The 22,513-nt window shown below is 39.4% G+C and overlaps 1 protein-coding gene across 1 annotated transcript; it reads left to right on the top strand.

Moving 5' to 3' along the window:
• Window positions 1-1,335: 1,335 nt before the first annotated feature.
• On the top strand, window positions 1,336-13,210 carry st6galnac5b (ST6 (alpha-N-acetyl-neuraminyl-2,3-beta-galactosyl-1,3)-N-acetylgalactosaminide alpha-2,6-sialyltransferase 5b). Its single transcript, XM_030727930.1, has 5 exons — window positions 1,336-1,456; window positions 1,998-2,219; window positions 9,132-9,541; window positions 11,435-11,542; window positions 12,661-13,210. The coding sequence occupies exons 1-5, from the start codon at window positions 1,436-1,438 to the stop codon at window positions 12,902-12,904; spliced, it is 1,005 nt and encodes a 334-aa protein (XP_030583790.1). The 5' UTR covers window positions 1,336-1,435; the 3' UTR covers window positions 12,905-13,210.
• The last annotated feature ends 9,303 nt before the right edge of the window (window positions 13,211-22,513 follow it).

Here is a 22,513-nt window from a genome sequence, read left to right as displayed (position 1 = left end):
TCTCATGTTTCGCCATATCCCAAAGGTGCTCTGTTGGATTGAGATCTGATGACTGGTGAGGCCATTTGAGTATAGTGAACTCATTTTTTCAAGAAACTAGTCTGAGATGATTTGAGCTTTGTGACATGGTGCATTATCCTGCTGGAAGTGGCCATTAAAAGCTGGGCACAATGTGGCCATAAAGGGATGGACATGGTCAGCAACAATACTCAGGTAGGCTGTGGAGTTTAAACAGTGTATATTTGGTACTAAGGTGCTCAAAGTGTGCCAAAAAATAAATAAATAAATAAAAAATTATCCCTGACACCATGACACCACCAGCAGTCTGAACTGTTGAAACAGGGCAGGATGAATCCATGCTTTCATGTTGTTTATGCCAAATTTGGACCCCACCATACAAGTGTTGCAGCAGAAACTGAAACTCATCAGACTGAGCAACGTTTTCCCTATCTTCTACTGTCCAATTTTGGTGAGCCTGGGCGAATTGCAGCCTCGGTTTCCTGTTTGTAGCTGACGTCCTGTATACAGGACTGGCATTTGGTGTGGTCTTCTGCTGTTGTAGCCCATCAGCTTCAAGGTTTGACAAGTGCATTCAGGGATGTTCTTATATGTACCTTTGTTGTAATGAGTGTGGTTATTTGAGTTGCTAATGACAAGTTGAACGGGTGTACCTAATATAGTGACCGGTCTGTGACTGTATACGTACCTTTCTGGCCCTCCAAAGGGTACACATTACATTTGAGGTCCAATAACTAGCCCTAGGAAGCACATTCATGTGGTTGTACCTGTAGTGACAGAAGTTCATATGCTCACATTCACAAATTATTCTGTTCCTCTTTCTATTAAAAAAAAAAAAAATCATGCGAGAGTAAAAATAAACAACCAATGCTGTAATAATCACGGAATCAATTAATGGTACTGAGGAAAATGTAAATCAATAAAATCCAGCATTTTATCTTCTTTTTCTGACAGCTTTGGGGAAACCTGAGAGACAGACATGTATCTGCTATATCTTTTCTCTCTTTTTTCAAACTATAAATACATTTTTATCCATTTTAAGCATTTTTAAAAAAATAAATTGACATAGATAAACACAGAAGAGATAAAGAAATTCAAATGCTCTCTCCTGCTGCCTGGGGAAGAAAAAAAGGCGCCATGTAAAATTGCAGCAGTATTACTGTTTAGCAGTGGGCTTTATGTCTCCACCTGAAGGAAACTGAGGAAAGTCGGGAAGTTGAGTTGTTTAGGACCATGAGGCGCGCGCTGTTGAATGAGGGCGTCCAGGAGAGAATGGGAAAAGAGTAGTGGAGTGTCGTTTTCTTCAGCTGCGCGGTGATCCCGGTGATGCTGCCGCTTAAGTGTTGCATGCTGAAGAGTCCCGACGCCTGCCCCCCGGTAGCATGAAGAACCGCTCTGCGCGTGGACAAAAGGGGAAATGAAGATGAAGATAAAAGTGGTAATTATGAATGAGAGCCGTCGGAAGTGTCACTGTAAGGTTCAATTGTGGGGAGCTTTTTATGTTTATGCTGCTCAGAAGTGAGTTACAGACTGAGCTCTTTCACCCAATGTGACCCAATTGCACTTTGCCATATACTCATAGTATTCACAGAGGATAATCCTATAAGAGCTCACCCGTTTAAAGTTTTTTTTTTTTTTCGTGCGTGGATTGGGAGTGGGGATGGGGTTAAATATGACACGTTTGAACTGAGCTGCCTAATGCTATTTCTGCAGCCTCTTTAAAGCATGTTTCCTTGTTGACAGACCATGTTGAGCGCATTTGTGTAGCGCAGCTGACACTGCATTTGCAGCCTTGCATGAGGGAAGCGCGCTGCAATTATTATTGTGCTGCCTTCGCTTTGAAAGCTGCCATTTAATTAGCAAAAAAAAAAGAATCTCATGACCAAAGAAGCAGATCCTAAATTGACTGAATATTCCAGATCAACTGCTCTGACCTCATGTTGTGATTTGTTTTTCTGGTGTTTCACGTGTCTCTCTAGTGCCAAGGGGTTAGTGGCATCATCATCGTTACCATGGTTACAGGCTTTTTGTTGGTGTACAATAGCAGCTCTGGTGACAGATCAGCTTCCTTATCAAGTTCTTCCTCCTCATCATCCTCTCACCGTTTGGATGCGCCTGTTCAGTCCACAAAAAGACTGGTTACACCACAGAGGCTCCAAACGCCATCTCTGGAGGGGTACTCAGGTGTCATGGATCATAAGGTAAATAAGCACCATCTGTGCACTGTGAGACAACAAGTCAAGTCCTGTTATAGACAGTGATGATGCTGCACCTGGTTCTTTGAAATGCTGAAGCACACACACACACACACACACACACACACACACACACACACACACACACATATATATATATATATATATATATATATATATATATATATATATATATATATATATATATATATATATATATATACCTTTTATAGGAGCTGATTAGGAGTTGAAGAATGTGCAGTATCTACAGACCATCTAAGATGTTTAGCAGTGATTTTATTTGAAAAACAATAATTAAATTGTTTCCATTTTCAAAGATATCAAAGTTGGGATATATCAAAGGTTGGGGCCATCCTCACCCACAGTGGCAGTGTGTAGGGCGAAGGATCAGAGCTTTTTCAGTGCATTAGGTGCCTGCACAGAGAGGAAGGCAGGCTGGTTATGTGTTTGCAGTGAAAAAGAAGTGTCTGGTGGCTAAATGGGTTTTGCAGTAGGCACATGGGTGCCCAGAAACCAGTGACACAACAGCAGAGCATGTGTCACAGTACACTGTGGAGTGAAAATGTTTGGAAAAGAGAAAGCAAGAAAGTCAAATTCACCTTGCACTGATTTAGTCGCAGCGTTTCAACAGTGGCTGTCCTTTAACAGCGTTCTAACCTTCTCAGTCAGACTCTACATTGAGGAATTTGAATTCACCCTATTCATGTGGGCGTCTTTATAATCAGATGGGCATACATGTTAAAAACCTATCCCTCAGAAAAATCACTGATTGCTGTGGCCTTTTTTTTTTTTTTCTTTTTTCTTTTTTACTAGCTGCACCTAATCTGTATTCTGCTGTCACCCAGGCAAAGCAGAGAGCATGTAGAGTTCAGGTATGCACTGAAAATGTATTTTTTGAAACGGCTCCAGTGACTGAAAACTCATGTGCGCATTTCATTTTTGTACTGCCTTATGTGTTCGTTAACATTTTTATTCTGAAGCAGTGCTGTCTTTTTATTTGAACTTTTCACAATTTCCACCAATAACAATGAAGTTCTAAAATGAGTGAAATAAAATCGCGCAACAAATTTTGTTAATGAGGAAAAACCTTTGTATTCTATCAAAGGCTTTCATATCACCTCTTAAGCATTGACCTCAAATGGATTTTATGTGCTAGAACTAGCTCAAAATTCTCTTTATAGTTTACTCTGTTTCTTAATTCATAATTAATATTCAGCATGAAATATTTAGTGACAAAAGCACTTAAAACAGGATGCATTTCTAGAACATCTACTCAAGGCATGACCACTGTAATCTTTTGGTCATGGAAGCGGCACCATCAACAGTAATATAATACAAAAGCCCACCACTGTGACCCACAGCATTATTACAGACTGCTCATTCAAATAGAGCATTCACACAGCATCACGTCTCCCCTCAATGAGAAAGATATACAGCAAGACACAGCAGAGTGGAAAGCTTGCTGCATTGCTCATGTGGCACTGGACAGGAACGGATTTGGGGGGAAAAGTTTTGCTTAGCGTTCACCTTACACTGCTCAGTGATCAATGAGATGAGCGTGTGAAAGTCATGCTACTTTGGAGAGAGGTGTAATCCAGCTTAGGCATGTTGGACTCATCTCGGTGCTATCTTGAGTAAGCTTGATTCTAAGATCAGTGCTCCTATGAGATGTTGTAAAACACTAATCAGATCCCTTTAAACTAAATGAAAAAGAATCATTTATCTACAGATTTTGCAGGTACTCTTAAGAGAAATGTAAGCAAGCTGCTTCATTTTTGACTTTTTCGCGTGGGCACTTTTTTATTCATAATCTCTCCTGTTCGTCTAATTCCGCCTAGCTGACAGGTGATTCACGATGGATCCACACTGCAACAGCTTCATACTGCTTAGTGTCACTCTGTACCTTCCTCTGATGGGTGGGGTGGGAGGATTTTTTAGCTCTGCTGCTGCTGCTTCATCCTCTGACAGAGCCCAGGAATGACTAACCAGAGCAGACCTGCTGCAGGATCTGTGGAGTGGGTGGATCTGTCTGTATAGTTCCCTTTAGGGTCATCTCAGGTCTGCTGCTGCTGCTGCTGGTGGAGGGAATGTTGGCTTTGACACAAGTGTGTGTGCACACACACACACAGACACACATTCACAGCACTGGTACACTCATGCAGACACACTGTTAAAATTTTATGCCCCCGTCAGAGCCAGAGTTCCTTGGAAATGTGAGAAAAGCTCTATCGGGTGTGCCTGCTGGACCCTGATTATTGCCTGTATTAACTTATGTGCATATCTTGTTCACATGGGCTGTGATTTCACTAAGGTGGGCGGTGGTCTGTGGCGGCTTTGCTCATTTATGCATCACCCAAGAGGTGGCAAAACACCCAGCACACATTAATCACTAAGACCGTGCTGCCTCATGTAGCTGAGGGTTATGGGCTTAACATTTGGCTTCCCTCTCTTCTCATTTCATTGCTTAAATGTGTGAAAAGAAAACAGCAGCGTTGAAACCCACAAATCTCTATACAGCAAGATCACACATCAGAGTTATGGCGCATATTTGTGGGGGATAGTTTGAGCAACTGGCTGGAAGTCTGGCTGTTCATTGTGTTTCTCTCTCTGTGTGACTGCAGTGTCTGCAGGTTTTTGTGAGATTTCTGCCTCTAGTATGTTGTTCTTTTCTTTGACATGTTGTAGTGATTAGAGCTGCTGACTTGAATAGATTCTTTCACACGCGCAGGTTAACATACTCTCGCTCCATTTTTCTCCTTCGCCCCTCGTCTTCTCAACCTCACTGATATGTTGGTGAATCCAGTTAAAAAGATGTTGACCTTTGAAGAACTGTCAACAGAGCCAATCTACATTGGCCTTTATACACTCTAATCACGAAGCCAGTGTCAAAGCGCGAGTGTGGATTGTGTCCCAGCGCAACTTTATGATGTACCTACTTATTATGAGCAATACCTCAATGTGCTCTGACAGCTTTTAATGCAGGTAGCCTTGGCGAAATGGATGCCATTATAAAGCCACAAATTTATTCTATATTTACCTTTCTAACATCCAATTTAAAGCTGTCTCATAGCGTACGGAGGCAACACTTCATAACAGTTTGTATGTGAAAAAGCAGGAAAAAATAAATTCAGCCCTTTGAGCTCACTTAACGGATGAATTAGGATATACAAATTTAAATTCAGCTCAAGATAGGGGAGCACTCCTGGCAAAACAGGTGATATTATCAGCTGCCACACTCAGTCATATTAGTGTTACTGAAAAATTAGGCAAATAGCAGGAGTCAAGAGGAAATCATCAATATCACCAACAGAAAATAATATTTCATCTCTTCTCTCTGTCTTAGTTTGACTGGATTAAGAAGAAGACAGGTGCTTTCATTGACTTAACTCTATTTCCTCAAACTGAGAACAGAGCAAATTTGGAATTGCGACCTGATTGTGTGTCATTGGCAGGAGCTTAATGAGATGTCTAGAGGAACTGTCGGGAGGATTTTATTGTAATTAATTGGTCTCTGCGAAAAGAAAGCAGCACTGATTGTGAATCCCTCATGCTGCAGAAGGGTCTTTTTCATCTCATCCTGCTCTCAGCTGAGCCACTGTCCCAATTCTGTGCACTTTAGAAAGTATATAGTGATGATGTTTAACATCCAAGTGATTTTGAATCATGTGCAAATACATCTTATTCTTTTCCCACTATTGCTCCTCTCAGAGGACAGTTAACTTGAAAGTGTAAGTCTTTATATTTCTCACTATAATCAGAAATCCAATTAAAAGTCCAAAACTGAATCAAAAAAATTGTTGTCTGTGTATTCTGTATAATTATTGAGGCATGCTGTAGATGATATGTTCCTACGCAGTCAAGCTTCCATAAGTGCACTTCAAATCTGCAGCTGAAAATAGTCACAAAAAGCTCCAATTATTGTTTTTGAACGGTCTCTGAAAATGTCTCTATAGAGACCACTGGGCTTGAGTCTAAGAGTCACGGACAAGTTGAAGAAGTTAGGAAGGAACTGAGATGCTATGTGGAGTGTGTCCACCCAATTCTGATGTTGTCAGCCCATTGCCATATGTGCCAGCAGACACGTTACTCTACCTTCTAGCAGTTTCAGTAGACTAATACCATCCATTATAATCAATGCTAAACAGAGACCAAAGCAGATTACGTGGATATCTATCAGTCATATGGTGCCTAAATCCAACAAAACAACTTGTCAAGTAAATGTTGCACAATAACAAAAGTTAAGTCCAAAAGCTAAGTCTGAAACTGTGGATGTGACAGTGGATGTGAACCTTCATGTTCCTGTTTTGGGATTTTTTTTTAAAAGACCATAAGACCAGCATCCGCTGTTTAATCTGTGGATAATTATGAGAGCGAGGGCCATTTTTTGTTTGTTTGTTTTTATTCAATACATCTTTCTGACTATTAAATAGCTCAGGCCAAGACTTCTTCCTACAAGTCTGTGCGATGTAACCTTTTCAAACTGAGTGCGCTTGTAGACATGAATTTGGAGACTGGAGGCACAATAGAAGCTCTTGTTCAATATCAAAAGCTGACTGATGGGGATTGCTCTGAAAGTAATTATGATCTTGGGTTCCCCTGGGAAGTGTATAATCAGGATCATACTGATTAGTCTAGAGTCAGTGAGTGGGCAGTAATTGACTGGGACTGGAACCAGAGCCATACTCTGAACTGCATCTTCTTGTGCTGCTCTTAACAATATGGACCTCATTAATGCAGTCTGCCTCACATCATATTTCATAGAGTAGCCTTGTAAGGTTGAAATTAGTGCCTTTTTAGGTCACGTTATTTGAAGAAAGTGTACTGCTTTAAAGGTTGTGCATTATTGATCGAGGTAGACAACCTTCTGTCTGCATAATAAAATCTGTATGTGCGTGTGTAGGAGTCAGCAAGTGTTAAAGTGGTGGTTCGTTCACAAATCAAAGGACTGTTGTGGTAATTCAAGGCTGAATATGAGTGAAAACTACTTGTAAAACATTGAATTCATTTATTTATTCATTCACTAGTCTGTGGGTTGCACCTTCAGCTGCCTGGCCTCTGAAATATTGTCCTTCTGATTTTGAAAGCCACTCTCAGTGGGATACAGGCTTTATAAGTGCCTATTTCCCAGCAACATCAAGCTGTCGGAAGCTCAGAGAGCTGGAGCTGGAACTTCAGCATTACTGTCAAGGACACTTTTATTATTTCACAGGCACTTTAAACTATGACACCAGCCCTGCAACCTTCAATTGCCTTTTACTAGTTCAACACACCTCCCTGACTATTAAAATTATTATAATTTGGATTATGCTTTGGAGTAATTGCTTGGACACTGCTTAGGGGAAAATGCACTTTCTCTCTGTTGTTTTCAGAGGAAGAAAGACCTTAAAGGACTCTGATTCTTCCCAGCTAAGACAGGGAGGGTGTGTTTGTGCAACCAAGTGTGTAATTTGCTCCAACCTACCTGATATTGAGAGAGCGTGCACATCCCAACAGGGATGGTTTTTAGGGGGAAATATGATGGAGAATGGAAATGTAATGACTGAACACAGACTTTTATTGCGTATGTTTGTTTGAAGGAATTCTAACTAGTTTTGGATCTGGACATTTTTTTTGGACAGTTGCAGAGAAATGTGATTGCCTTACATATTTTGGGGGCTACATCAAGCTCTCCACACAGACTTACAGACATCCCCAGACATTACAGTCATACACACATTTACAAAGAGGCAGATACACAGACGCACACAAGGCAATCATTCAGCGAGGGGTCACAGAGATAGTGGGGGTGTATTATAAATATAGCAGTGGTAGCAGCGCAGCCTCTGGCATTGGTAATATCACCTGTCTGCACACATACACACGCACACACATAAACACGTTCCCACCTCGGAACCTGATGGAGTGTGAAGCACCGAACACAGTTCAGAATGCCAATGTAGCTCTCTATTAGGGTGGGGAATAATTCATGTGAAGAGTCTCTGGGTGTTTGCTGTCGGATCATTCAGTCTGAGCGTGCATTTTTCAGCTTTGAAAAACCTGGTTGGATGCCACAACATGAATACCTGGTTCTTACCATTCAAACCCAAACAAGCACTTTAATGCTGCAGAGTTTTCTGAGAAAAGCTTGCATGAATTAGCCTCCAAGTGAACTGGATTTTGACCAATAGATGTATTCCTCAGACATGTATTCCAACAGACGTTTGTTTTTCATTTTCATTTTAAGTGAAAACTGCTCTGAGGTTTTTATTTGCCTGAATAAATGTGTGATGCTGATATTAAATAAAACACTGTGTCAAATAGTCTCTGCTACACTCTCAACTGTGCATTTGAATAATAAACTATTTGACAGACATGCCAATACAAGTATAGCTGCTTGATTCAAGACCGGTCTGGATGCAGTTGATTGAATAATCATCTATTAAAAGGGCACTATTTGAATTTACTTTAAACTCCACAATTAAAATCCTCACTTGGGCCCCAATCTCAGACATGCTTTATGCTTTGAGCTTTTGAAAAGTGCCCTTGTGTTGGCTGTTTTGTCTGCATGTGTTATTGTGCTGCAGTCTTTCAAGTTCATTGTTTTTTTTTTTTCTCGGCTGCCACATTTTTAGACCAAGCTGAGGATCTCTGAAAATAAGACTTGTCCTTGATGGTATTTCATTTGTTGCTTCTCTCCCAGAGCCATTGAATGGCACCTGAAAGCACATGTCTCCACAACTGTCTATGAAGCTAAAGCTATATTGAGTTTTCAAGAAGTCCAATGAGTACTTCTGCACTCAAAATTGTTAAGTTCATCTGTGACTTGTGGCTGGATTTTTTTTCTTTCACCAATTGTCTAACTACATAATTTGAATGAAACTGCAGCGATTTCTGACTTTTGACCTTTACCCTCCACAGCTGCTGAAAATGCACTGCAGGAATTGTGCCCTGGTGACCAGCTCTGGCCAGCTGACTGGAAGCAAGAGGGGAAAAGAAATCGACCGCTCTGAGTGTGTTATTCGTATGAACGATGCTCCCACCTTAGGGTATCAGCAGGACATTGGACAGCGCACAAGCCTGCGCGTTATAGCTCACTCCAGCCTGCAAAGGGTGCTGCAGAGCAGACAGGAACTCCTCAACATGAGCCAAGACACCGTGTTCATCTTCTGGGGACCAAGCAGCTGCATGAGACGAGATGGAAAAGGGCATGTTTACAACAATCTAAGGCTTCTAAACCAGCTGCTACCCAAGCTTAAAGTCTTCATTATTTCCAGGATAAAGATGCTGAAGTTTGATGAATTATTTAAAAAGGAAACTGGGATTGATAGGTACATATTGACAAAATGAGTCTTGTCTTCTGAGTTTTATATTTGTGGGACTTGAATATGGAAAGGTGAAAAGAAATCAAGAGAGAAGCAAACACAGAGAGGAACTGTCATCAGTGTAACCCACTTTACATTTGCCACAAGGAGAATATTACACAGATCTTCCTTAGTAATAAATTTGTATATTAGTAACTGCTTTCTAATTTCTTTTATGGACAGAAGTCAGCACAAAGCAGAATTATGTTTTTAAATAAGCAAGGGCAAGAGTACGGGATTACTTAGTATTTTTTGTTGTGATGCGTCACTTTGAACACAACTTAAAGAATGAAAAGACATATTATTATTATTATTATTGTTGTTATTATTAGTATTATTATTATTATTAGAATGCACAGGAGATTCCACATATTGATATTGCCTTCTAAATGTAAAACATAATTCATGAACAAACTCCAAACACACATTGATTGTGCAAACAGGATGTGATGGATAAATGAGGGCCACTGAGCTGGGAGAGCGCTGGCAGGTTGGATAAGGCTTTAGTGAAGAGCTGCAGCAGCTCCCAGACTTTGCAGAACCATTTGATACCTATGACAGTTGATTTAGACTTATGCATTGAATCTTTGCAGATGCAACTTACGTAAGTGGTTGACACTGTTGCCAGCCTTTATGCTTGTGTGTGGTGTGCCACAATTACCTTGTGGTCATGTTTGGGTGTTTTATATGGAGTGCCAGCAACGATAGACACAAATAAAATCCTGGGATGTTTTTCCATCCTGGGTCTCCGCTCTTTTTTGTGGTCTTTTTTTTTTCAGAGGCAAATATATTTGTCCCTCAAGTTTTTCACATCCATTCTGATAGTTTTGGCAATCTCCCTTTGGGAATTTGCTGACATCTGTGAGTCTTATATTGAGGCTATGATTATTACTCAGTCACTGATCCAAAGACTGCGGCAAAAGAGTAGCTGGAAAAAGTTGCATGCTATGTTGATGTGACATGTAGAGTTCCAGGGAGGTGCACGTCAGGTTATGCCATAGATTACGTTGTAGGGTTTCACAGGCATACCTTCAGTGTAAATTTAACACAGAGGTCTAAATTACCTATGAGAATAGGTGACAGACAGAGAAAGGAGGTAAACATGGGGCAAATAAGTCGGGTGGGGCAGCTAGGCATTTGTAAAAGTGTCGTCCCAATCCTGTATCTCAAATAAAATCCTCTTTAATATTATATTAAAAAGCAATGCAATTCTATAGAACCTCTTCTCATATATTTCAGCTCAATAAAGTCTCAGCTGGCAAAATAGAACAAATTTTATGGTCAAACATTTTAAGCTGGTAGATCAAACAGGTATACACGTTCTTTCCTTTTATAGTGAATGTGAAACAGATGCACGTTTCCTGCCTTTTAACACGATAATTGTCTCTTTGCATATGTGGGACAGGCAAAGTAGAAAAATGGCTGACTGAATATGACCTTGCAAAAAAAGACAAAAGCAGACAAAGACACCTCACTGAATCCAGCTATTCATCTAAACTCATTTGCATGTGAACAATAAGCCAACAGAATGAAAGAAAAAAAAAAAGCAGATGTTGCCTTTGAATGGTAATCCAGTCACTTCTGCTTTCATGTAACAATGGTCAGTGTCATAGCAAATGATTTTCTTTTAATTGATATTTTCTTTTCTGTTCTGAACAATCCATAGAAAACATTATGCCCTTTTTAAAAAGTCCACTTATCAACTGTCACACAGTCAGCTACAATGTTTCCTGTTAAGCAACTGGAGGTCAGGTGAAATCTAAAAATATGGTTCCACATCCTTACATCCTTTTCTGAACACTCAGTAAGAAGCCAGTGCTCACAGTGAAAAAAAAATGGTGATCTTCTCTTTTCTTCCAGGAAGAGTTCCAACTCGTGGTTGAGCACCGGCTGGTTTACTATGGCCATAGCTCTGGAGCTTTGTGATAGGATCAACGTCTATGGCATGGTGCCTCCTGATTTCTGCCGGTAGAGTTCTGCAGATTCTTTTTTCTAATCCAAATATTTAGTTGCTTTGCTTTGATTTTAAATTTGCGCTCAGTAACTGCTGGAAGATGAATATGGTCAAACTCATTTAGTTCCATTTAATTCAATTCATTTGGTTTTTATCAATATTGTGCCAACAGCCAGTAGGATCTTTATATTTTAAAGACCCTACAATATTACAGTGTATGCTTTTTTTAGTACCAAACGCATGAGATAAATATTTAAATTTTATAAGCCAATCCACTGAATTTATAAGTATTAAAATAAATAGCATGCCACATGTGCACGTGATTAATTATGGAAACCAGACAATTAAAGTGATTTCATATGCACATATTTTTTAACTCTTATTCACAGGTTTGTGAATTTCGTTTTCTATTTTTGTCTGTTAAAATACATATCAAGATGCTTTATCTGCACGGCGGGTTCAGTTTGTCACTTCCTGTTTGAGCCAGTGGGCCAAATAGTGCATGAAGCAAATGGAATGCTTCTTCTGTCTTCACTCTGTGATTTACTGTGTGCTGACACCGCTGGTGTTTCCACATAAAGTCTTGTCTAGTGCATCTTTAATGATGTCTTCCAACTTGAAATGGCAATATAGCATTTACTCCCTGCAGTGGCAACTTTGTGTGTCTGTTATGACCACACAGTCCAGTGAGGGACAGCAAAGTTGACAATATATTGACATTTTACAATGGAAATAGCACAACTGATAATATACAGTGCAGCTGTTTAATATGTCTGTGTAGCATGACAACACTGATAATGTTTTTGGGACCTTAGGCTACAAGAACACAAATGGCATTTTGAAAAATGCAGGGCACTCTTACATGTCACAGAAAGCTCTTCCACTGAGCTTCGTGTAACTGTGAGTGTCAGAGGAATAGCAAAGTGTATAATGAACACATCTGTGAGTGCAGATTCTTCTGATCTTTCTCCTTTTCTTTGCTCCTGCCTCTCTTTATCCTCCTCTCTGACTTGTTTCTTTCCCCCTCCCCAACCATGAATCTCATAATTACACACTATTTCGACATCCCTCCTGTGCACATTGACTTTCATGCCTTTTCATGGCTTACTCCTCTCTCTTCTCTCCTGTGTAGATCCTCCTCCCATCCTACTGTACCATATCATTACTATGAGCCCTCGGGGCCCAGCGAGTGTTCCATGTATCTTTCTCATGAGAGAAATCGGCGAGGAAGCCACCACCGCTTCATCACGGAGAAGACGGTGTTTGCAAACTGGGCTCGAACCCATAACGTCCACTTTTACCAGCCAGACTGGAAGCCCTCTCCCATCGTCACCAGCGCGAATAGCTCGTACACTCCAGTTCCAGCTGGATCCTGAGACGCACCCCAGAGACAATCCCCAGAAACGGGAAATATGTGTCTGGACAGTTTCCAGCGTTCAGATTCCCTCTCTGGCCAATATGAATATATGAGACAGCAGTAGGACAGAGCAAGCTGCTTGTGGCTGTTAGCTGACTGTCTAAGCAGCTTGGCAGAATGGGATCATTGCATAACAGCAGCACAAAGCCTCAACAATGTTTTGGAAGTGTAACTCTAAAAGGATGAATTTCATACTGGAATCAAAGCCATGAAGGTTGTCTCAAGTGTGCTTTTTTTTTCTCTCTCTTTTTTTTTTTTACACAAAATAGAGCTGCTTTAGTAATACTTGAGCTGTCAGAGAGGAGACAGGCAGAAAGAAAACAGTGTAAACACACTGTAAAAAAATAATGGGAGTATGGCTCATCTATTTCTATCAATTAAAATGGAATAAAAACTCCACAGTATGACACTAAGGTCATGCTGTGAGTATTGTGCTGATGACTGGTAACACTTAGGATAGTACAGTAGAACAGAATGCAGATGTGGATGATTTTTCTTTAGTTTTCTTTAAACAACAATTACGTTTTCAGACTCACCGATTATCTGAAACTGTGAAATATCATGCTTATACTTGCTGTTTTGAGTGCACAGATGCATTCATGTGGTGAAAAAGAAGGGACTATCAAATATCATCTGCATGAATGATAAAGCGAGCTTTATGATTTTTGACTAAAGTGTTTGAATTTCATGAGACATTTCACTCACAAGCAAAAATGTCAACTTTATGGTGGATGTAAAAGCGTATCCTCTCGGTATATAAATGTCTGTAGAAATTTTTATGGGACTTTATCTGGTAGGCGCAGCCTGAATGAAAGCGCAGGACTGACCAGCTAACAATGCATGGCTGGACTGGATTGATACATTACTGGGTTGGATCATTTAGACTCTTGATGTTTGCATTTCCATAATCCTTTAAGAAAATCATTTACATTTTGCCAATATTTGGCAAGATTCATTAAATGTGATGGAAATAAAATTCATGTCACAAACATGGCACAGTACATCGTGTAAATATAATAACCCCAGTGGAAATCATATTTAGACACAGTCCAGATTACAGCGACATGTTAATTAGGTCTCATTTTGCTCTCTAGCTCTCTGTAACAGATTGCCCCTTAAGAAAGCCCTGCCAGCCCATGTGTCTTATACTCTAGGCCACGATTTGTTCTGCGATTAAATCCAAATGTCAGAACAAGCCCTTGAAGGCTTTTTCCTTGACTGCCAGGCAAGTCAGCTACTATACCACAGATAAAAATGATTACATCGAAGTGTCTTGAGCAGCCTCTTCTGTCTTGACCCACAGGCTTCTGTCTCTTCCTGTTCAGCATGCAGAGAGGGGCTGGACTCTAGCTGGGCATTATATTGACCTATCCAACCATATCTCCAGGGTTAGGGGGAGCAGCATGACTGCTGCAGAATTCAAGGTGTTTCATCCCGCAGAGGCGGGCTGCAAAAAAAGACAGAGTGCTGCCTGTTTCTGTGTTCATTCACATTTTACCAGAAGGGCCAGCACTCAGGTGGAATCTTAATGTTGTAAGGCTCTCAGGTGCTCTGAGAAAAGCCCATGCAGTGCTGGTGTCATGCTAAGTGGACTCAGTGCTCCTTAGATCTGCACACTATGCACTGCGCACCAATTACTGGCTCTTCAGATAGAAAGGTTAGAATTTAAAGGCCTGAAAGGACAAGTTGGCTCCAGATGAGTCTGCCATTGCTATCTTAAATACCTGCTTGAGGCCACATAATCATTTCCATTAACTTTGGAACCATTCAGAGAAAATAAGGATTGCATCACGGTGGGAATGCAAGCAATTATGGGGGGAAAAATAAAACAAAAACAAAATATTTTGGATACCAAATGCATTTTAAAAAGCATTTAAATGTAATAATACTTCATTAAATAAATAGTTTGACATTTTGCAAAAATATTATGAGTAAGACAAAAAGACTGTTACCACATTATCTCTGTTAGTAAAATATGACCCAGGGCCTGAAGACACTTAGCTAAGAGAGAAGCAATAAACTAAGTCAAGCCAAATTTATTCATGGAGCACTTTTCATCTAATAGGCATAGATGCTTTAAAATACTGTAGAAACAATAAAACAACAATAATAAAAAGCTCACTAACAATACTAGCTTGTAAAATGCATTTTTTTTTAATTCTTTGCTGGGCTGTTTTTGTTATCACTAATCCCTGCCAAAAAAATAAAAATAGGCACATGATCTTAAACAGTGATCTTCTTTAATATGCAACTTATGTGGTGTCATATTAAATTACAAAGCATGTAACCACTCCATTAAACTGTTCTGGATTCAGACCCTTCATACCCTCTTAGCAAGAACAGTTAGAAGATGCTTATGTTTACATTTTCCAATTCTTATAATAATCATCATCATCATGAGTCAAAAATCTGTTTCACACTGAACAGCAGTGGACTGGTAAATGAATTATTGTGTTGTAATGAATCAAACTATTTAATACAATAAAATATGTTACAATACTGCTCTTATTCATTGGCATATTCAGGTATTTTTTAATAGACCAAACTTTTAGTTATGTTTGCTTTTAGCTGCTAAGAGAAACAGTGCAAGACAGCCAACAAATCCCCAAATTCATAATTTCCATTACTGGTGTTCCAGTCTAGTCTGTGCTCACTCTGTGCTCTGCTGTGAGGTCTCTGTAAGAGTAATTGAAGCAGCAGCAGGATAAACCCACAATTTCATCTCTTTGGGAGTAGCTCCCATTATGGCACATATCACATATACTCTGTGGAAGCACAGTGTCTGAAACTGGCTAGTGACAAATCTGCCCTTTTCATGATAGCTGAGTTTTATCAGCAAGTCTGCAAAATACCATCATCCCATATTGAGCCGAGACAGTTTAGAGATAAGAATTTATGATTTGGTTTTCTCACACTCATAGCACATCTTCAAGTTTCATAATTTCTTAAAGTTTTTGTAAAATATCTTTTCCAAAAAAATATTAAAACAAGTGGTTATACCAAACATTTGAATGGTAATTTCAATTCAAGACAGTGTCCTCTGAGTCTACACTGACATCTGGTGGCCTCACCTGTTATCAGCATTTTCTGTTGACAAGTACATTTCTCTGATAGCATACAGTATTTGTACTATAGATTACATGGAGCTGCTGAGGTTTATTGGGATGTGTTTAGAAACATATAAATGAAACCACATCAAAAAAGATGACTATCTTTGAAAGCAGATGAGAAACGATTGTATATTTTAGATGCGTTCTGAACATCAGAACGGGGAAGAAAAAATGATGTAAGTGATTCTGAATATGGCATGGTTATTGGTGCCAGAAGGGCTGATCTGAGTATTTCAGAAACTGCTGATCTGCTAGGATTTCCCTGCACAACTATCTCTGGAGTTTACAGAATATGGTCCATAAAAGAGAAAATATCCATTGAGATGCAGTTCTCTGGGTGAAAATACCTTATTGAAGCCAGAGGTCAGAGAAGAACGTTTCAGACTGCTCTGAACAGATAAGAAGCCAACATTAACTCAAATAACCACTTGTTACAACCAAGGTACGTTCAAGACCATTTCTGAATCTACAGCGTGTCCAGCCTTGAAGCAGATGGGATACAACAGCTACAGATACAATTGTTAAAACACCACGGCCTACCTGAGTATTATTGCTGACCATGCCCATCTCTATAAGACCACAGTGAACCCATCTTCTGATGTCTGCTTCCAGTGGGATAACGCACCATGTCACACAGCTCAAATGATCTCAAACTTTTTAAAATGTGACAGTGAGTTCAGTGTATGCAAATGGCTTCCACAGTCAACAGATCTCAGTGCAACAGAGCACCTTTGGGATGTGGTAGAACAGGACATTTGCATCATGGATATGCAGCTGACAAATCTGCAGATGTGTGATGCTATCAAGTCAGTGTGGACCAAAATCTCAGAGGAATGTCCTGCAACTTGCAGGATTAAAGCAGTTCTTAAGACAAAAGTAGGTTCAATCCAGTACCCAATAAAGTGGCCAGTGAGTGTAGCTCTACATGATATTATATTGAACAATGATTTAGAAAAGTATATTAAAAAGACCTCTAAGATCTCAGGTCTTAAAACAAGCATTTCCACAGTTGGGGTTTTTTGTTAGAGATTTGCCAGTAAATCCCAAACTTACAAGAGCTCATTATGCAATCGATGTGGCTCAAGAGACGTTAGTCAACTTTGTGAAGTGGATAGAATTACTTATTCGTCATCTCAAGACAAAAGGACTTACCTTGATTCATCTGAATATATGTAGGCTGCTGCCAAAAACTGATGAAATTCGTTGGCAGCTACAACTCCCAGTATCATCGGGATAATAGAATCATGGTTGGATGTTTCTGTAGTAGATTTGGAGATTGAGATTCCTGGGTACTTATCTGTGCAAAAGGACCAACATCGACAAGGTGCAGGAGTTTGTGTCTATGTGCATGAAGATGCTGCTTTTTAATCAAAGAGCAGATATTGATGATAGTCTTGAATCAGTCTGGCTGGAGTTAGGTTTACTAAAGACTAAACTGGTTCTGCTTGGCGTGTGCTAGAGGCCAACTCACAAAAGTAACTTTTTTGTTGAACTTGAATGTTCATGTTTGAAAACCGTGACCTTGGACAAGTTTGAATGTGTTATTAAAGGGGATTTTAATGTTGATTTAATAGTAAATCCACTGAAAGACTAGAAAGACTTCAAACTATGAACTTTACAAGCTGTATATTGTATTATGTAATACTGTTCAGCACAAGAAAAAAGCAGCAAAGTCTGATTATATCAGTTCTACAATTGCTGACCATTGTGCTGAACCCAAAAAGTTGTGGAATATTTTGAGAAACATTGGTATAGTAACTAAAAATTAGGAGCACTCATAAATATGGCAGAACATATTTTCAACAGTTTTATAATAGTGTGGTGGATGGTTGTTGTCTTTCTCAGGTGTCTACGGAGGATATATGTAAGATTTAGTCAAATTTGAATTTAAGTAAGGCTACCGGCTTGGATCAGTTATCGCCTAAATTTGTTAAAGATGGTGCTAAGATAATCTCAGAACCCCTTGCCTATCTGTTTTTTGTTTTTTTTTTAGGTCAAAGTCCAAATGATTTAAACATGACAAGTGTTATTCCACTACATAAGAAAAATTGTAAAATGGATCCCTGGTAACTACAGACTTGTACCATTCTTTCCACCATTTCCAAATTATTTGAGAAAGTGGTGCATAAACTGTACCACTGCCTCTCTGATCAGAAACTCTTACATGAGTTTTAATTTGTTTTTTGTTCATCTTTTTCAACTGAGGCTTGCTTGGTTCATCTGATGGATTACATAAGAATGGAACAAGATAAAAGTAATTACATAGGGACGGTTTTGTTAGATGGAAAAGCTTTTGATACAGTGGATCATGGTGTTTTACTTATGAAACCTGAAGCTACAGTATAGGGTTTATAAATCAGCATTAGACTGGTTTGCTTCATATTTGCAGAATAGACAGTAATATCTATTATTAGGGAACACTCCATCTGAACCAGCAAATATATCTATTCTTGTTCCGCTGTTATTTTTAGTTTATATAAATGATATTGCCTCAGCGGTGTCGTCTAAGTGTCTTTTATATGTGGATGACACAGCCCTTAGTGTGGCAGATAAAAGTGTTGAGGTTACCCAGTGCAGGCTTTCATAAGAAATGGAATCAATCAGAGAAAGACTAATTGACAACAGGCTCTCCCTACATTGTGGAAAAACTGAGCCAATTCTCGTTGTATCAAAAAGAAAATCTCACAAAATAAACTCTACGCAGGTACAATGTGCTGCAATGTTAAGTTAAAGTTTCTTTGTTGGCAAGCAAATCATATTACCCCAACAACAACGAGAATGTTGGTATTGGCTCTTATGCAAAGTCATTACGACTATGTCAGTATTTCATGGTATTCTGGGATATAAAAATAGACTACAGGTATCCCTGAATAAATTGATTCGGTACATCTTGAATGCCTCTCCGGGCATGCAAGCTGGCAAATCCATTGGCATTGGTTTCTTCTTTGCATGACAGAGCTTTAACCAACATTTGTCAATGGTACGATGAACTGTAGGGAAACACAGTGAAGCAAAACCACCGTCTGGCTGGGGCCTTTCTGTGTGGCGTTTGTATGTTCTCCCCATGTTTGCATGGGTTCTCTTCAGGTACTCTGACTACCTGCCACAGTCCAAAGACATGCAATTAGTGGGGGTAGGTTATTTGGTGATTCTAAATTGCTGATAGGTGTGAATGTGAGTGTGGATGGTTATGTGTTTCTCTGTGTTAGCCTGCAATCTGTCCAGTGTGTACCATGTACTTGGCCCCACAAATCTTAGAAACATGGTGTCAAACCAGATACTTACTCTGCATGGCATTACTTTGGCCTCTAGTAACACCGTGAGAAATCTTGGAGTCATTTTTGACCAGGAAATGTTCTTCAATGCACATATTAAACAAATATGTAGGACCACTTTTTTGCATTTGCGCAATATTTCTAAAATTAGAAACATCCTTTCTCAGAGTGATGCTGAAAAGCTAATTCATGCATTTATTAATTCTAGGCTGGACTATTGTAATTCATTATTATCAGGCTGTCCTAAAAGCTCCCTGAAAAGCCTTCAGCTGATTCAAAAACGCTGCAGCTAGAGTACTGACAGGGACTAGAAAGAGAGAGCAGATTTCTCCCATATTGGCTTCTCTTCATTGGCTCCCTGTTAAATCTAGAATAGAATTTAAAGTACTTCTCCTCACATACAAGGTCTTGAATAATCAGGCCCCATCTTATCTCAAAGACCTTATAGTACCAAATCACCCCAATAGAGCACTTCGCTCTCAGGCTGCTGGCTTACTTGTGGTTCCTAGTATACTTAAGAGTAGAAGTGTTCCTGGAAACGTTCCTGAGTCCATACAATGATTTCCATGACAGAATCCTGCCTGTTTTTAATTTAGTACTGCCAGAGGGCCCAAAGATGGCCAGCATCCAATATTGATATTTAGCCTTGTCCCTTGCCCCTTGCACACAGAGATTTCTCCAGACTCTCAGAATCTTTGGGTGATATTACATACTGCAGATGATGAGATATTCAAGTACGAGATTTCCACACCGGATTGGTGGGGGCATAGGTTAACAACAACAGCCTCAGGTGTTGTTGTATCATGCTAAAATCAGTTCAAGGTACATATCTGTAAATAATAGAATCTATATATTTTTTCCTGCTACTCTACATGGTGGGTGCTCAACGTCAAACTGCAGCAGCTACTTTTCATCGGTTTCTTTATTCTCATTATTCACATTCTTACCAAGTTCTTGATTTGTGAAACAGGAGGTTGTGAAACAGACAGGGAGCTATTCCAATGAGTCAAGGCAGACAAAAAGTGACAGAACATATAAAAAAATGTGCAGTGCCTGGAGGATATTAGAGCTGGCTGCTCTAACACTGTCTATTATCATAATATGATACTTACAGTGTTCCCAGTTCATAACAGAATGTGTGTAATCTTGCCTGAATAAAAAAACAAAACAAAAACTCATGCAAAATGAAAAGATGCCTCACCTTTCTTATTGATTAAAACTGCTACAGAGTTCAACAAAATCTGAGCATCAGGTTTTTCATTTGAGCATCAGAAACATAACAAAAGATGAAGGTGCACTTGTTTAATATGGTGGAGGAGCGCACAAAGACTCGTCTAAGTTATTAGCTTAATGAGACTCAAGAGAATGTATTCCAGGTCTGGCAACTTACAAAATATTACAAGGAGTTGGAGTTCTTTCGTTGCTTCAAGCTGTTTGTAGAAGTCTTTCCTCTGAGTTAATTTAATACCTGCAGCTTCACAAAATTGCATACAGTTTTGTAAAGCTGCATACATTTATGAGTCCTCAGAGCCAGATAGCTGTGCTTGTTTATTCACACAGCACAATAGTGGAAGCTTTATTAATCATTTATGTGATGCTTTCAAAAATAGAGCAGGAATCACAAAAAGAATATAGAAAACTCTGTTAAAAAAACAACAAAGAGAAAAACAAGTGACATGAGATGTAGTTGCGAACAGTTATGTTTTTAGAAGATCAGAATCAGCCAGCTACATTTTCACTTAGATTTACTGCAATAACAGCAAATGAGACTACAAATCCCTTCTTACCTCAATCACATAAGTTGCACCCCTGCAGTTATGCCTTGCTTCACAGCTGCAGGTTTTATCCAAGGTCAGGGAAGAGGGTCTACGACTACATCACACACAAATTTACAATTTGGATCTGGAAGGTGAGCCAGGAACTGACAACAGTAAGCTGTTGTTATTGTCAGATAATCCACTTGTCAATCAAGTGTTGAGTACTTGCATGATCAAATTTATATTGTATCTGAGAATGAGGTTAATGTGAGACATTTGGCCATCACCCAACCTGTGTCCAAACTGCTGAGGATTATGAGTAGCTTGGCCAATGCTGCCATTTTCAACACATTTTGCTACTTCTCCCTACTCTGCTGAATTAACAATTTCAGACTCAAGGACATTTTCTGGGCAGGGTTGCAGAGACTGAGTGACAAATGGAGAAAAGTAATGACGGCAGAGAGAAGACGAGTGAGAACAGAAAGTACGTTACCTGTGAATCATAGCTCTGAAGTGTTTTTCTGAGAAGATGGAGATGTGAAGAAAAAGTAACAGTGCAGTTGGCAGAAAGCCTACATTAAGGGTTATTTTCCCATTTTGCCCCATCTGCTCACAGTTCCATCTGAACCCTGCTGAGCCAGTCTGTCTATTAGAACAGCCCCATTAGATACACCCAACAAAAGAATGTGACTGTACTCCCATGCCTGTGCTTGTGCTGGTTCTGCTGTTCGTCGACACCACACCTGAAGGTGCAATGTCACCTCAGATGATTGCATCAGGAGTCAACTTTTTGGATAATTAGTGACCATTATGCCCCATAAGAAACATAGAGAAAGGTTTCATTACCACTTCAAGATGACAAGACATCCTGTTTTCACAATGAGGACAGACAGCAGTAAATACAGACTCACAGAAATACAGAAAAAAAAAATCAGTGTAAATGGAAAAGAAAAGTACTTTTTCTTCTATTCCTTCATCTTTTCCTGTGGTTACTGAAAGCTCTATTATCACATGCAGCTAGTGAAGCTGCTGGATCATTTCCCACCTGTATTTACATTGTTCAGACTGTGCTTCTTTTATTTTATGAAAATATAATTTCACAAAAATATGATACAGTGAACAGACATCCAATATTAGGAGTGAGTATGTTTGTTTGATAACTGATTGATTGTTCTAGTAAATATATGCATAGTTACTACTGAAAGAAACTCCACAGCATTTTAATCTTTTATTTGCTTCATGGTTTAGATTCTTTTATCAACAGGACAGGAATCAATAGGAAAGTTTCGTCAATCTCAGCTCTAAAAACATGAAGCTCCTTTGCACAAACACTGAAAAAGACCACAAAAAGACAACTGAAACTATGAGCAATGCTCTTGCTAATACTTAAAGCTACTATTATAAATTGAATAAGGTTTGGCTTTGA

This window comes from Archocentrus centrarchus, chromosome 4 (assembly GCF_007364275.1).
Source record: "Archocentrus centrarchus isolate MPI-CPG fArcCen1 chromosome 4, fArcCen1, whole genome shotgun sequence".
NCBI lineage: Eukaryota > Metazoa > Chordata > Actinopteri > Cichliformes > Cichlidae > Archocentrus > Archocentrus centrarchus.
Note: the sequence above shows the minus strand (reverse complement) of the source record. Positions and strands in the feature narration are given on the sequence as shown.